The sequence below is a fragment of the Stylophora pistillata genome, chromosome 6, assembly GCF_964205215.1.
Source record: "Stylophora pistillata chromosome 6, jaStyPist1.2, whole genome shotgun sequence".
NCBI lineage: Eukaryota > Metazoa > Cnidaria > Anthozoa > Scleractinia > Pocilloporidae > Stylophora > Stylophora pistillata.
In genome coordinates, this window is record NC_142524.1 from 15,142,715 (window position 1) to 15,159,491 (window position 16,777).

At 37.9% G+C, this 16,777-nt stretch overlaps 1 protein-coding gene across 1 annotated transcript in view; it reads right to left on the reverse strand.

The window, feature by feature from the left end:
- LOC111320901 (uncharacterized) overlaps window positions 1–16,777 on the reverse strand; it is a 50,992-nt gene that overhangs the window by 25,263 nt on the left and 8,952 nt on the right. The window contains exons 7-15 of the mRNA XM_088724410.1: window positions 13,679–14,023; window positions 11,262–11,546; window positions 9,503–9,650; window positions 8,408–8,574; window positions 6,632–6,973; window positions 4,239–4,523; window positions 3,315–3,462; window positions 2,513–2,685; window positions 1,013–1,357 (exon numbers count right to left, since the gene is read on the reverse strand). Coding sequence (XP_088580536.1) covers window positions 1,013–1,357; window positions 2,513–2,685; window positions 3,315–3,462; window positions 4,239–4,523; window positions 6,632–6,973; window positions 8,408–8,574; window positions 9,503–9,650; window positions 11,262–11,546; window positions 13,679–14,023 — 2,238 coding nt within the window. The remainder of the gene's footprint in view (window positions 1–1,012; window positions 1,358–2,512; window positions 2,686–3,314; window positions 3,463–4,238; window positions 4,524–6,631; window positions 6,974–8,407; window positions 8,575–9,502; window positions 9,651–11,261; window positions 11,547–13,678; window positions 14,024–16,777) is intronic.

Sequence of the window (16,777 nt, forward strand, 5' to 3'; positions counted from 1 at the left end):
GTTTGCGGGTAGGTAGGTACAGCAAAGGTCGTTAAGATAGGTCACCACGAGTGTGGCTTTTGAAGTAATTGTCAAAGATGCCCGCCATTAGAATTAGAGGGTAGTTGTTGAATGCGAAATACAAACTAACCAGGCAAAAGTTTTTAAAACACAAAACCAGAAGATAACTGAGTGTGATACGACACTGGTCTGACCCTTAGGATACTTCATTTTCACTTAAATTATCTAAAGCAGTTTCTCAAACGAAGAATTTTTTTCCAATACGTCAGCGTGAAGACTTCAGTCGATTTAAACTTCAAAGTTCAAAACAGAAAAGAAAGTCAAATTAAACCTTCAATCTTGTGATAGGGCGCCTTAGCCATTTGTGAGTTGCATTAGATTGTATGTATGTATGTATTGTATGTATGTATGTATGCATTGTATGTATGTATGTATTGTATGTATGTATTTTATGTATTGTATGTATTGTATGTATTGTATGTATGTATGTATGTATTGTATGTATGTATTGTATGTATGTATGTATGTATGTATTGTATGTATGTATGTATGTATGTATGTATGTATTGTATGTATGTAGGTATGTATTGTATGTATGTATGTATTGTATGTATTGTATGTATGTATGTATGTATGTATTGTATGTATGTATGTATGTATTGTATGTATGTATGTATTGTATGTATTTACGAACCTTCGACCTCCCGCACAACAGTCCAGTGCACTATCCATTGGGCTAATTGGGCGGCGGTTAGATTGAGGTACATAGGTTTTTTTTTAATAGACGAAGAAGCGACTTCTGCGTGGAAGAGACCTGCTACTTCTCAAGCGAATATTGACTACTAAAGCTTAAATTAACTTTTATGGATTCTACCAAATCCCAGCAAATACCCTGATTTTCCTTATCAGTTCCTTCATGTTCTCTTAAGTCTCATCGTTTATTTTCCTAATTATTAATAATTTTCATTAATCATCATCCTAATGGATTAGTAGATCTATTGAATTTACTCACCACCCTCTGGAGTTGTAACCTCAATAGCTGCACTGTTTTTCAGTGAGATTACACCAGTTATCCGATCTCTTACAAGAGCTACAACTTTCACTCGGTACTTTGTGTAGGGTCTAAGGCCTCTCATCCCCGTACTCAAAAAGGAGGAACTTGTGTTTTTGGAAGGAGCATTTGTCACATTCAGCACAAGTATATCACCAGTATTATACTGTGTTATGTGCACGGTAGGTACATAACCATATATGTAGGTGGAATTTGAGTTGTCGTTATTAAGTCGAGACCAACTCACATCAATGGCTGTTGAGCTGACTTTACTAACTGTAACATTCCAATCATGTTGGTGGGGATCTTAGAAATGAAGACATTCAAAGAAAACTTATCAGTCGTCTAGGAAAACAATATCTTAAATTTTCTACTTTTGCAATATCTACGAATTTAAATATCAAAATAATTTTTACCTCTCTCTTTAAAATGCGAAAAACAGGACTCCTACACTTTTGTGTATGAATTAGTGTGTGCAGAAGGGCTACTACAGGCTTAGTGGTGAAATTATTTGAACCGCTGCATCTTTCTTCAAAACACAAATTGAGGCATTGCTAAGTCCAGAGGTCCGGCAGGATCAGTTCATCTTTCCTATTCTGATCACCAACTTTTATTTTCTTGGACTGGTGACCATAAAATCTCCATTTTGAAAAACTTTTCTTTTTCTATTGCTTGGAGGCTTGTTTCATGAATATTTAACGATTTTCAGGTACACAGGGAACGTGATTTAAAGGTGATTCAGTATCCACACAGTATCCGTGACGTCGAGCAGACCAAATGGTCCTATTATAGCAGGGCTGTTTATTCGTCAACATCGTGTCTAACATGGTTTAAAAATTCAACTACTGCGAAAAAAAGAAAGATTCTTTTATTAAAAAAATAACATCCCTTGTCTCATAAAACTACTTGGGATTTAGCACTACGAAAATGTTATCTTCTCTTTAAAGGTGATTCTTGTTAATTCTTTTTTAACAGAGAGACCTTTTAAGGCTTTATTTTGTATCAAAATTCATTTTTTGATCAGTGACTGATGTAACGGATGGCGAGAGTTCAAAAAAATATATTTTTATTCTCAAGGCATGCGGTGAAGAATATCCATTTTTTTCGGAAATTTCAATGGGTTTGTAAAACTTTCAAAAATGGTCAACGATTTTAACTCGAAGTGATCCAAAATGTATGAACATTAAATGTACTGTTTGGACTGAAAGTTCCTTCGTCGATAATCTTTCGAAGAGTCTTATTTAGAAAATGAGAGTTATACCAGTTACACAACTGAACTGAACAAGACATCTACATATGTTCGCATCTTCAACAAGAGTATTTATGACATATTAGCTCATGGAGAGCCTCTCTTTATAGTTTCCCAAATTAGTTATTAATGATGACTTTGGTAATATATGATTTTGACTGTAACAAGCAAAAATAATACAATAATAAACAACCCTTACTCTCTTCACTCACTTTCTGAAGTAGTGTTGGTCAGCACAAAATAATAGGCCTTCAATCTAAAGTAAGAACCGTACGAGGTAAGACTGACTGTGACCTTTCTGTCGAACACCAAAATTACAAATGAATCCCATCCTTGACAAAAATCCTTGCTCTGTCTCCCAGACCGTATCGAAGTCCGTGTATACCTAAATAGAGATGGGAAAATTGTCGAACAAACGTTTTACGGATTAAACGCATTACTTGATACTGGTGACGCACTGAACCCACGTAATACGTCCTCTTATACAATGATTGCCAATAATTTACTTAATTGAAGGGACCGACAGAGTCCATCACTACAGAGTTATGGCAGGTTATGATGTCTAATAGATGGAAGACGCCACAAATATAATAACTTGAGCGAATGTACCGATTAAAGTATGCTTGTGTTGCTGGATAACGCAAATTTAGACAAGGTCATTGGAATAGTTAAAAAAATTCCGAGTGCTTTATAAAGTTTTTGCAATTATTATTTTGTAAATGCCCCTATTGGGTTGTTTTAGGAACGATCTATTTTCTTTGAAGCAGATCTACAATTTCTAGGGTTAATGGGTTTACAATACCAGCTGAACTATAGCAGTTCCCATCTGAAACTTAGCTTGCGCTTCTTGACTTTGACTAAGTCAGCTGCTTTTTAGAGGCAACCTGTCCGTGAAAGTTTCGAAATAAATTTACAATATATATGATTTAGATACGACTATTTTTTTGGCACTCTTCGAAAGAAGTTTTATGCATTTATTTTGGCAAATCGAAAATATAATTGGTTATTTCCTACCAGCAATTGACTGTATAATGTTCAAAAACCAGTAGTATGGTGGAGTCCTTGAATGGTGAAGAAATCATCCAGTTGCAAGATTTATAGTATGATGAGGTGTCAGCTACATCAATGAAACCAGTTGTTCCATTCATCGCGCGTCCACACGCTGTTAAGTTAAAATATAATGAAAAGTAGCTGTGAAAAACTAGAAACAGGTATTAATTTAGTTGCTAGTTTCATCCTCTTCCGTCCTTGCGAAAGTAAAATAGACGGCCTTACGAAAAAAGTCCCGTTGGTCCTAAGCATCCTTTTATTTTTGGGATGCTAACGTCGAAAACCTCGTCTTCACAGAAAACCTAATGGCTTCTAAAAATGTACCTGACTGAGTTTAGTAGTTTGAGAATTGTTTCGTTTATTCTGCCACTTTCTGACCGCTTACGATCTGTACTGTAAATTAGTATTATTGTAGCAAGCTTATACCTATTTTTTAATCTTTCCCCTTAACATTAGCAACAATAGCGATTGCCATGTCTCGGCCCCTATTTCAAAGTTGAATCCCTCAAGCGACGTTGGCTGATATTCACATTTTGTCGAGTTGATATTAAGTGGAGCACAGCCTCTGTTAGAAGTATACGACTGGTTGAGAAATTTGTTTTCTTTGCCATTAGCTCGCCAAATTTTAACACTGCGTACAGACCATTTTGTGAGGAATAGTCCCGTGTAGCTCACGTGTTTTTCTGGGTCACAGAGGATCTTAAGCAAAGTCAAAAGGTCGCACCATAATCACAAACGACCCGCTTTTTTCTTCAACCGGGCGACCGTGTTTTATTCCAAATGAATACATTCCCTCTTTTCAAGTATGGCATTTCACTTTTCTTTTTTCATATGTAGAACGTTATTAAAAAAGTAACATTTAGAAGTGAAATTTTGCTCACTGTATACCTGTGTATGTATATGTAGAATACTCTGGACCTTCCCCGACAGATGTTCGACCTGCAACTTTGATATGAAATCTTGTATCCTCCTTCAGACCTTTTATACTTAACTCACGAGTTGTTGCGTTCACACTAACATTCGTGAAGCTCTCGTATGAATTATGAATTCGGTAGTGCACAGTGTAGCCAAGAAGGACTCCATGAGCATCTTCGCTAGATATAGAACCCCATTCAATCTGAAGACTACGGAAACCTCGCTTGCTTACATGCAGCCATGGAACAGGACCAGGAACTAAAAAACGAGAGAAAGGAATTTGTTTAACAGTGCGGAGAATTTTTAATGTTAGAAAAAAAAATTAAAGAGTACTTCCTTTTATTAATGCGGGAAGAGGTTTTGGTTTTTTGCATCCTTCATTTTTTCTCTCTATAATTTTGAAGTCATTTTCTGATGTTTTGCTCACAGGCGAAAAGAAATATATGTTAGAGCTCGTTGCGCGCCTACGACAAGGAATGTCACGGTTCTGTGGCAAAAGAGACAATGCACAAGGACATTAGGATAGAACTGCCACGAATGTGCCTTTTAATGAAATTGCGAAGGACTACAGGAAGTGGTTGGATCAGTGCTAACCAAATGGGATAAAGGTGGGAATGAAGGAGTGCGACCTTGATTTCGAAACAGAATCAAAAGTAGGGAGCTGGGGTGTCGGAGGGACTATGGAGGACAACGTGATAAGCTGTGATGTTAGCACAATGGTAAGAAGCTTAAGGGGGAATGATTAGTAAATGTCGCTACTTTTTCTTGCATAGGATGGTGGTTGAACCGAATATTTCACCTGTCTATTTCAGAATATTTTTCATGTCTCAGCCACGCGAAAGAAATGGATATTTGGCAGCATGTAATCCGAAGTTCATGATTCGTTTCGAATATTAAGGCTTATAAAAAAAAAACACGTCACATGCGCGCTGTTGTCACGCATTTCGCCTTTTAAGAATTGTTGTTTTTTATGAAAACGTCTAACCAATGTTTAATTTCATTCTTAAATCTTGTCATAATTTTCTCTTTCTTGTTAGTTTCCTTTTAAGTTGATTCCTCAGTATATTGCACTGCACATCCCGACTGTGCATAAATTTCACGTAATCGGAAAAATAAGCGCTAGCACGCACACTCCGAGAACATGGTATTGTTTTTCAATCAATAGAGGAAGTAAACAGGTACGATGGTCTTTTTCCCTCGACGAGCACGGTAATCGATACACGTTATTTTCCACAAATTATATGACTACGTTGTTCCATACGCTCAAGACTTTCTACCTCATTTATTTGTTCAAATTTTACTTTAAAAACCCTCTTAGCTATGACGCATCTGAACACTGACAAGGAAGCAAAGGATGAGTGTAGCCTCTAAGAATTCTTAGAGTAAACACAGATGATCAGCTCAGTGTCCCTGCACACCTTAACGACATCTATAAAAAAGCAAGTAGGAAAATAGGGGCGCTAGCAAGACTACGTAATCTTATCTCTTGCGAGACCAAGCTTTACCTGTACTTAACAGCAATTCTTCCTCACCTGACGTATTGCCAAACCGTAAGGCATTTTTGTAAACAGTCAGTGAAAAGAAAGCTGGAGAGACTACAAGAACTCGCCATATGAGCAATTCACAAGCGTAGGACAGAAACTTACGAAGATCTACACTGTACAGATTTGCCTTCTGTCCGCAATAGGAGGCTTCAAGAGATTGTAATTTTTAATGTACATAGCTAGAAGTGGTTTGGCCCCCTACTACACAGGAAAACTTTTCAATTTTGCAAGCAAAGCGGGTACTCTCTAGGCAATGCAGGTTTTGATATATCTCGCTACTCAACAGTAAGATATGGAAAACACTCCATTTGCTACCACCCGTAATCGTATCTGCAGCTCATCAGGTACACCTCATCAGGCTTCAGTGTTCCCCTCCAGATTGCAGTAGTTAGAACTTAGTATGAATAGACTTTCATTTTAATTCCCAACGTCTTTCAGCTTCGAAAAAATATATTTCCCTGCTCCCACCGTACTGCCGTGAATGTAAGTATAGCAATTGACAGTAAACGAAAATTATGCCGGTATGCGTGGGATCTGAAAAACATATGCTGTGCCTCTTGGAAATGCTAGATAGATAATTAAGTGGCCCACCTAGCCCACCCATTTCAAAAGATTTTATGGCATGCCATTTGTAACGTATATCAGGGAGATAGTGTGGAAGTAAAAGAGCACGATTCAATCCCTCTTTGATTTCATGCCATCGAAATAAATCTATGGATAAGAAATGCAAGACATTATAGTTAACTGCGTTTATGGTTATGTAAATACTGGAGTTTTAACATTAATGCTAATCAGGGTTATTAGATTAAGGACATTTCTCACCGCTCTCGAGAGTCTGAACCTCAACAACTGTGCTGCTTTTCGGTGAAATTTTACCAGTCATGTGGTTTCTGAGAAGGGCCAGAACTTTCACTCGGTATTTTGTGTAGGGTCTAAGGCCTCTCACCACCGTACTCAAGGAGGAACTTGTGTTTGAGGAGGAAGCATTTTCCACATTCATCAAAAGTACGTCACCGATACTATTCCGTAGCATGTGCAAGTCAGCAACATAACCAAATATGGAGGAGGAATTTGAACCGTTGGTATTCGACCGAGACCAACTGAGTTCGACCTCTGTGGAGCTAACGTTTAAAACTGTAACATTCCATCCAGCTTGGTGAAGAGCTTCAATGTCAAGGAATACAAAATAAACTTTATAGACACTTGTGGGTTGAAAATAGCTCATGATGATCTTATTCTCAACGCTACTTACGACTGTGAGCAGCGAAATGAAATCTTTTTATTTATGTGGGTGTACGGTAATAAGTTTCGGGCACAGTTTTCCCTATACGGACCTCACCTCGCCTTCGGGGGATAATTGTTGAATATAACCTAACTTGGACAAAAAGTACACTCTGAGTGGTCAAAAAGGGATTGTATATTTGCCTGCATACTTTTTCCTAGTCTAACTGGTTAAAGGGGGTAAGTTTCTAAAGAAACTGTGGTGCTGCGTCGGTGGGGGGTAACAAGGTAATTTAGTAATATCAACTAAGTTGAAACTGTAATTGGCCACCGTGAAGAGTTAATAAGCTGACGTTTCGAGGGTTAACCCTTCGTCAGAGCAAAGGGTTAACCCTCGAAACGTCAGCTTTTTAACTCTTTACGGTGGCCAATTTACAACTTCAACTTAGTTGATATTATTAAATTAACCGACTGGTTGCTCCGTTTTTTTCGCTGCGCGGTTTAAGTGTAAGAACTTATTTACATTAGAACAAAAACCACTCGCAAATTGAATGTGTACGCAAGATTTATGGCAATTCCGTTTGCTGTCCGCGACTTCAGCTTACATTTGATAGTTTTAGCGGCCAAGTCTAGGCGTTTTAAACACTTTCTGTAACTTTTAACGAGGACTCCAAGAAAGCTCTAATTCAAGCTGAGACGATAGAAAAAAATTTGTTTGAAGGAAGATGTATATGGGAAGTAAAAGAAGCAGCTCGACGGTGTTTGAATCAGTGCACACGGTTCGACGCTGTTGTCTTTCGATGATTCCGCTTTTGTCGTGATGCGGTCTTAAATTCTTGCAATCAAAATACATTTCATTAGGTAAAGTTCTATAGTGCCATTGATCTTTCTAGGCTTGAAAATTCTAAAAACTTTCCGTACAATGAGATTATCGGATTGTAATCGCTACTTCTCGTTAGTTTTCTTTACAATTTTTGCTCAGCTTCTTTTGTGTATTCAGCAATAAATTAATTACGGTCTTCGCTCTTCTGGCCGACAGTTCATTCAGTTTCCGGTGCTTTGATTCAGTTTATCTCACTTTTTGACAGTTTTCATAAGAATCAGCGACTTGATCACAAAATAAAATAAAATTTATCATTATCTCTAGCAAACTTCACTCATATTTATGTCATAAAAGTAACAATGAACTACAATTTCTATCAGCTAACCAGCCGATAAACCACTTGGGATGTTGGGAAAGCACTCGAAAAGTTTGTAAACCGCGAGGCGTTACAAACTTTTCACGAGTTGTTCCAACATCCTGCGTGGTTTATTAGCCGTTACACCGATAGAAAGTGTGGTGTATGGCTTAAATATATCCATTTTTTATTCATTTACCGTCCACTTGTGAGTTAAAAAAATGAACTTTCAGTCGAGTTCTGGAGCCGTACCGTCGGCTAAATGTAAATTCAACATAGTTGTCCAACACCAATACTGCAAAAGGTATCTGTTGGTAATAGCAGTCCTGGTACCTTGTTTGTCGACTGCTTCCTACTCGTGCATAGCTAAGAAACAATAATAAATGGTAAATGATGATATTAAGTGTACCTGTGTATACATTTGAACCAATTATGAAGACAAAAGCCTTGTTGTCCTTCTATACATTTTTCAGTGTTTATACTGTAAAGTGTCCGTCCTCGCGCCTTGGACTGCGAGTCCTTAAAGGACCCTTCTAAAAGGTTAACAGTGTTGTGTTAGGTGTATTTTTCCATCTATTAATTGTTTGGTAGCCATTTTATATGCCCGTATGTGATCGCTTAGTGCCTGAAACTTAACTTGTATCTCTTCGTCTTTAAAAAGTCATATCATAGCAGACTCGATTCTTGGATCTGAACTCACACCTTTTGTTCGGGCCATGTTCAGGTGACGTATGTTCATATGAGCCCCTGTCCATAAATATCGAGAATATGTCGACAGATTCAAAACTTCGTAATTCATTTTGTTTTTCCTAAAGGACCATTTTGGTGAACCTTCTTCAAAACGTATATCATCTGTTCAATCGCGCTTTGCTTTCTCCGAAAAATCTAAAACTTCAAAATACGCGCAAATGGCAACAGGACTGAGAAGCAAATAAATTGCAAAAACAACCGACGCTGTTGCTTCATATACCCTCCTCAATCATGTTAGCTTATTCTGAGTACGGCATTTCAGACATGGCGTATATGCTACTGGTTTTCCATTGAACCAGAGTACCTGCACAATTATTTCAAAATGGTGTTTACAGGTCGTGGAAAATGGCTGGGTTGAAATATAGAGAAAACTAGGTGGAGTAAACAGTCATACCTGGCGACTTTATTAAACTCTCTAACAGCCCGTGCTGAGGAGTTTTAATAAAGTGGAGGGTTGGAACATAAACTAATTGGAGCTCCGCTTTTAGGTTTAGCTAAATCTTTGTATATGTGATCTAAACAAGTTACAAACTTAAGTTCTTACCTACAGCCATAATAGTCTTCAAAAACAAGAAGAATGCTGGAGTTTACTACCGGACCCTGGATTATCCAATTACAGTCTCTTGAATAATATGAGCGCGCACTCCTTAAACTGATTTCACCCGAAGGTTCATCAAAGTTCTGCCCACACCCTGTAATATGAACTTGGTAGTGTTAGGCAATTTTCTTGTTAACATGAGGATTTTGGGAGTTGAGTGTAAAAGGTTGGGAAATACGAAGCTTTCGACTGTTCCACAGTCAAGTATGATAAAAAACTTATGAAACAGATTTAGAAACGCAACGGGAAATTAGAACTGTGTTATGCTAGCTAATGAATTATCTAGGAGATGCTCCTCTACTTTCAGTTGCACCGGTGACCATGTCCCGATCTTGTGGTATGCGTGTATGAAATGAATAATATCAATGATCGTTTGGGTGGTTTTTAGAATAGATCTAACCATAAAACGCCCAAATTCCAAACTTTCTTTGAATGTGGCCCATTGAAGTAAGGTTCTGCGGCTTTTTGTCGATATGCCTCGATTTAGCAAGATATTTTTCATCATTCACCTTTCAAAACGTTGATTATAACATAGCGCGCGCGCTAGTCCTATCTAATTCCTATTGCGTCAACATGAACAAAATCTTTATGTACGCACGGCCGTGCTCAATAAAATGACGTGTGCAGTTTCAAAATAGCTGCAAAATTTTCGTCGTGTGAGTTCCTTAAGTTAAAGTCTCGGTAAGTGATATCAGTAAATGGAAGACCAACCAAACTTTTCTTTGGCTTTCGACTTTCCCGCATGTAGTCAAGCCAATAAGCTCAACGAAAATTAAACGAAACACAACAGGCCCGTTTCCCGATTTATCGGAACAGGAACTGGAGAAAATTTTAGGTGAAAGACATTCAACTAAGAAGACTACAAATGGGTCTGAGGCGACTTTTAAAGGTAAACGTCTCTGTTGATGACGTTTTTTGGTGACATTTGTTAACTCTACCGAAAACCATTTAACTACAAAATCAACAAAACAATCGGAGACGCCAACATTTTCGGGCAACTTTCATTTCAAAAAAACATTACAAAAACGTCATTCAGCGCCCAAATTGTTTTCGTATGTTATAAAAGAATTGTTTCATGCTTTTAGCTGTGCGTATATCAAGTTATGGATGCACTTGGGAAGTTTGGAGAGCACTCAAGAAGCTAGAGTTGCTCTCGGCTGCGCCTCGAGCAACTCTTACACTTCTCTCGTGCTCTCCAAACTCCCCGCGTGCATCCATAACTCAATATACGCACGCTAAGCATGAAACAATTCTTAAGTGGAGCATAGCTTCATTGTTTTGTAGTATGCGACAGGTTCAAAAATTTGGTTTTTTTGCGATATCACGTGTAGCTCGCAATTATTATTCATTGGTTAAAAAAAAGGTACAGCGTAAACACTACTGTTCTCATCGTAGGGCTCCACGTATTTCACTCCGTAGGGTTCACGTATTTCACTCCACGTATTTCACTCCGTAGGGTTCACGTATTTCACTGAGCCAAAGAGGATCTTTTGGGAAGTAGAATTTGAAAATTTTACTGGGTTAAGCTAGTCAAACTACCAGGTTACAAATAAGAATTATTCGCTTTTTCATCAACCTCCCGAGTTTTACTCGAAAATAAAACAAATTCTTACTTTTCGCATATGCCTTTTTAACTTTTATTTCAGTGCGTTGAACGTTATTAGGAAACTTTGCACTAAGAAAAGAGATTTTGTTCACTACATACCTGTGTTAGCATATGTAGAACGCTCTACACCATTCCCAACAGATGTACGACCTGCAACTTTGATTCTATATCTTGTATCTTCCTTCAGACCGGTTAAATATAAATTTCGCGTATTTGCTTTCACACTAACATGCGTAAAGTTCTCGTTTGAATTAACAATTCTGTAGTGCACTGTGTAGCCAAGAAGAATTCCATGAGCATCTTCGCTAGATATGGGACTCCATTCAATTTCCAAACGGTGGACATCTCGACTGCGCACATACAGCCATGAAACAGCGCCAGGAACTAGGAAAAGAGAGAGAGAAAAGCCGTTTTAATGCTTTGTTAAATACACTTCCTGTTAGAAGCAATAAATAAATAATAATAATAATAATAATATAGTTTATTTCGGACCACTTGCAGCCTAAGGCTGAATTACTGGTACAGTTTTAAAAATATACATACTGGAAACCTAAATAAATAAATACACACAATACTTTATACAGGTTGATACTTAACGGTAACGAATTTTTTAAAACGCTCAGTTCTGTCAAGTGTGTGGTGAGAAGATTTGCCTGATCGCAGACACATTTGCGTTATGCTTTGAAGTACCCGCTCATGAATATGGGGGTATAAGGGATGGCCTGGGCGAATTTTACGAATAAACCGCTCGCACGCAGCTGCGCGGCTCGCCGACAAGGTCCGAATGGCGGCCTTTTCAAGCGTATGATCGTATGGAAGGTCAGGCCATATAATAGAAAGAGCGCTTTTTTGGACGTCTTCCAGTGCATTATCCAGGTACTTTGGCAAGTCAGCAAACACAGCTGACGCGTGAGTAGTTTAAACGACGGAACTTGCTGGACAAGGGATCCGCCGACCATGATCGGCATGGGCACATAACTATTATAGTGAAGAAAGTCAACCGTGAGGACTTTACATTTACGCGGATTGAGGCGCATGTTATTCTGACATGCATAAGAGTTCATATCATTTACGATGTAATTCAATACTGAGGGGGAATTTCTAGGAATTATCTCGATGACAGTGAGGTCATCCACGTATTTAGCACGAGGAGCCCAGGCACTCACAAGATCGTTCACCATGACCGCAAAAAGTAGAGGGCCAAGCCTCGTGCCCTGAGGGACACCGCCACGTAACGTGCGCGCAAGAAAAGGTGGTACCAATGCGTGTAACCTGGGATCGCTCGTGCAGAAAGGAAGCTATCCACCTTATGAGGTAATTATGGATCTCATACTTAGATAGCTTGGATAGTTAGAAGAAAAAAAAATAGAAAATACTGAAGAAAAAAGTTTCTATTCCTAACCAGGACGTTTGTACAATTCCAAGAAGTGTTTGCGTGGCTCATTTTCATCAAATGGGATCGCAGTTTATGCTGAAATGTTCTACAAATACGTTAGTTTCAAATTGTGGTTCATGTCTCACACATGGATACTTAGCGAGGCAAAGGTCCATAATCTGTCTCTCGTAAGTTTTCCGTACTTATTGTGGTTTTTGGAAGTCGCGTTCTGAACCATGAGTAGAAAATACATAAAAAATTGTCTTAAAATGGTTTACGTATTAGTCTAGTGGGAGGTCTGTATGGAACACCACCATGAAAACTTCTCTTCAAGAGACCTAAATAGACTATATATATCTTATTACACGTTTTGTTGTGTAGTATCGCTGAGTATTTTTACGAGTTGTATTTTGACGAGCTTGAAGGGCGAGTCAAAATACAAATAACGAGTAAAAATACTCAACGATACTACACAACAAAACATCTAATAAGTTATTTATTATCCAACACGCCAAATTGTTATTACAGTGCGGGCCAATTTCATGGATATTTATTTACAGGGAGTGCGTGAAAGAGGTATCCGAAGCGGAACGGAATTGGCGCGTTGTCGTTTTGCTGTTCTATTTTCTTCAATGATTGAAGAAATTTTCAGGTTGTCTAGCTGCTTTCTTCGTTCTATTCATCTAATAAACTTGGATCTATCTTTGCCAGCCATTTGGACTCTTCGTCATCAGAAATATGATTCCAATTGTCCGCCATTTTTTTTTCGTAACTTCAATCCAATTCTTTGCTTGCGCGATGCGAGAAAACCTGTCTAACCGGTTCTCTCGAGTACAAATACCGCGTGATATTGTCTATGGCGTTATTTGTACTCTAGTGAGTGTAGTTGGATAATAATGTACGTTATTCTTCTTTTCCATAGAGGAGCGCCACTGAAAATAAAGCTACTGTGACTGCTATAGTGCCACTGAAACTTCTGTTGGTCGGTCTTACTGGTCTCTTGCCTACCACGTGGAAAGCCAAAAATGAGCAACAAAAGTTAATTCACCTGACACACATGGAAATTAGTATCTTTGAACATTATTATCAGTAAGCAACCCAGTAAGAATTGCATTTACTAGAATAAAGGAGATTTGCTTACCGCTCTCCAGAGTTTGAAATTCATGAGTTGGACTGCTTTTCGACAAAATTACACCCGTCTGCCGATCTCTGACGAGAGCCACTACTTTCACTTCATACTCTCTGTAGGGTCTAAGGCCACTCACCACAGTACTTAGGAAGGATGAACTTGTATTCGAAGTTGGAGCATTTGTCACATTCAGCGTAAGTATGTCACCAGTATCATTCTGTAGCAAGCGCACTGTAGCTACATAGCCATATATGTAGGTGGCATTTGAGGCAATCTCACTAAGTTGACACCAACTCACATTGACCGTTGTTGAGCTGACGTCACTGACTGTAACATTCCATTCACGTTGGTGGGAACCTTAGAAATGAAACATTCAAAGCAAACACACCAGTCTTACAAGTAGATAAAAGCTTAAATGTTCTACTCTTGCTCTCTCTACGTACGAAATCAGAGATCAAAATGATGATTACGAAATCAGAGATCAAAATGATTATTACCTCTGACAATAAAACGCGAAACAAACGACACCTTCACTTTTGTGTCGTTTAGGTGCCTGCAAAAGTCTACTGAATGAAATCATTCTAACTGCCGCATAAATTTACCTATGTTTGAATCAATTTTTCTTTCCAATATTGTTCACCGAGATTTAGTTTTCGTGGCAGACAGAAAGATGGTGAACATAGAAAACAATACCTGTTGTTCACTTTTCTTTTTTTGAAGCATATAGGGTTATTTTAACGAACTATACAATTGGTAGGTACGCGAGGAAACTAGTTAAAGATGAATCAACATTCGTGGGGAATTCAGAATCTACTCATATCTGACGTCGACCAGACTGAACGGTTTGGGTATGTGCATTCCTAACATGGTTGGAAAATCCAACCTAACGGAAGGAGTTTTTAAATCGGGTACATAAAAACATTTTATATCAGATAAGATCCCTTTTCTAAATGACTTCCTTGCATTTATCTGTGGTGGCCAACTAGAAAGCCTTTGCTACTTTGGCCACCACACACATTTTTATAATCTGTACTTTATTTATTTTATTCTGTAATCATTTGTTGCAACTTTACTTTTCTATCTATGTTCCTTTTATGTAAATAGTGTGAAATAAATGAACCATGGATAACTGTTTATCTGGTATTCTAGGTTTTCCAGTTTAATTTCGAACACTAAGAGACTTTTTCAATCGTTTAATTCGTATCGAGAGTCCTAAAAGAATAACCTCTTATGTTTCAGTTGTCATTGACATCGTCATCATCGTCATCATCATCATCATTATTATTATTATTATTATTATTATCATCATCATCATGTTTATCATATCATTTTAATATATGGCTGAGGCTAAGGCGCTATAGCGCGCGCTTTGATTGGTTAAGGGCGAGATTAGAGCAGGGCATTATACAAATTGGAAATTAAGCAAATTAGATAGAGCACAAATTGTCAGACAAGTACCGCAGCGGTTCTTTCCGCTTTTTGAAAATTCGAGCGCATGAAAACGACGGAGGCCGATTAACAGTCAGAGAAAATCGACTCGATTGATACAAAAAGTTAAAGATCTTGAAAACAGTTTAGGTGCAGTTTTAAATCACCTATGAGATTGTGCTGGAAGGGGCGAAGTGAACAAACAAGAATACATTGACGCTTACATCTAATATAAGAAACCGTAAAAGGTTCGCATTAGAGAATCGTCATTGACCTGATTACATTTCAACGAAATTTTCCTTAAATAAATTTTTTAAATAGGCCATTTTTGACTTACCAGGTAACTATGGAGGGCACAACTGAAGAACAATCAAAATTTGCCGTGTCGTGTATAAAGCTATGTGGAAAACACCATCTGTAGATCTGTCATACATCCTTAGCAGAATTCCACAAGAAAAATAAGTAGTCTCAACAATTACCGGAAGTTTAAATTTTGTCAAAGTTAGCTTAGTAATTCTCGTCAATAGATTCACACGCCATTTAAACAACCAAGTGTAATTAGCTTCCAGGAACGTCAGATGTAAATAATCGAGTGGTCTTTAACAAAAACCGCAGCAGTATTTATGATTACTTCATGTAGTTTCAGATTTTCAAAAGGCTTGTAAAGTTCAGTTCATCCATAAATCTCCCAGAACGCGAAGATATGTTGTCGAAAGCGAAGGCGAAGATTGAAGTATTCTGTGCAGTGCATTCCAAAGCATTTTTTTCGCCAAGGGCCGGACATGTTTGAACTATTTTGAAGCACTTTTCTGTCTTTTCTGTATCCACTCGAGTTGACGTTTTGCCTTGAAAATCGGACAAAATTTTTCCCATCAAATTGCGACATCACTATATTGAAATACTATTTTTGGGCTCTGAGAATCATTTTTTTTACCGAGAATAAATGTGTTTATCTTGACAGAATACGTGATACAGTGGCGTAGTTACCTGATTGTGTTCTTTTGCCCTGGGTTTGAGTGGATAAATAAACAGGCAAACGCGCACATCGCCGAATGTAAATTGACGACTTCCACTTGAGTAATGGTTTCGTATCTTCAGTTTGTGACCCATACAATAAACACTTAAATAACCTCGACCGTTCGGTCATTAGAGGAAAATCTCAAACCTCAGCCAAGCCGTATTGACCACGCTATTGCTCGGTCAATACGGCAAGGCCTCACTTTGAGATGTAATATTTCATAAACTCGGCGTTAGTGTTTCATCAGGGTTTCCAAACACAAGAAAACTTTTATTGTTATCGAGTGTTTGGAATCCCTGATGAAACACTGACGCCGAGTTTCTGAAATAGTTTCTCAAAAGGGCTTAATTTATTAACAATAAACATGAGATCAGAAAGATCACATAAATAGTCCGTTTTTGTTTTCTTCTCAAAGGGCCTAATTTATTAAAAATATACACAAAATCAGAAAGACCACGCAAATAGCCAGTTTTTGTTTTTTTTTTCTCAAAAGGGGCTAATTTATCAAAAATACAAAATCAGAAAGACCACTTAGTCGCTTTTTGCTTTCTTCTCAAAAGGGCCAAATTCATTAACAATAAACACAAAGTTAGAAAGACCACGTAAATAAACAGTTTTGGTTTTCTTTTGTTTCATTAGCACATGTCCATAGCTGTTATTCAATG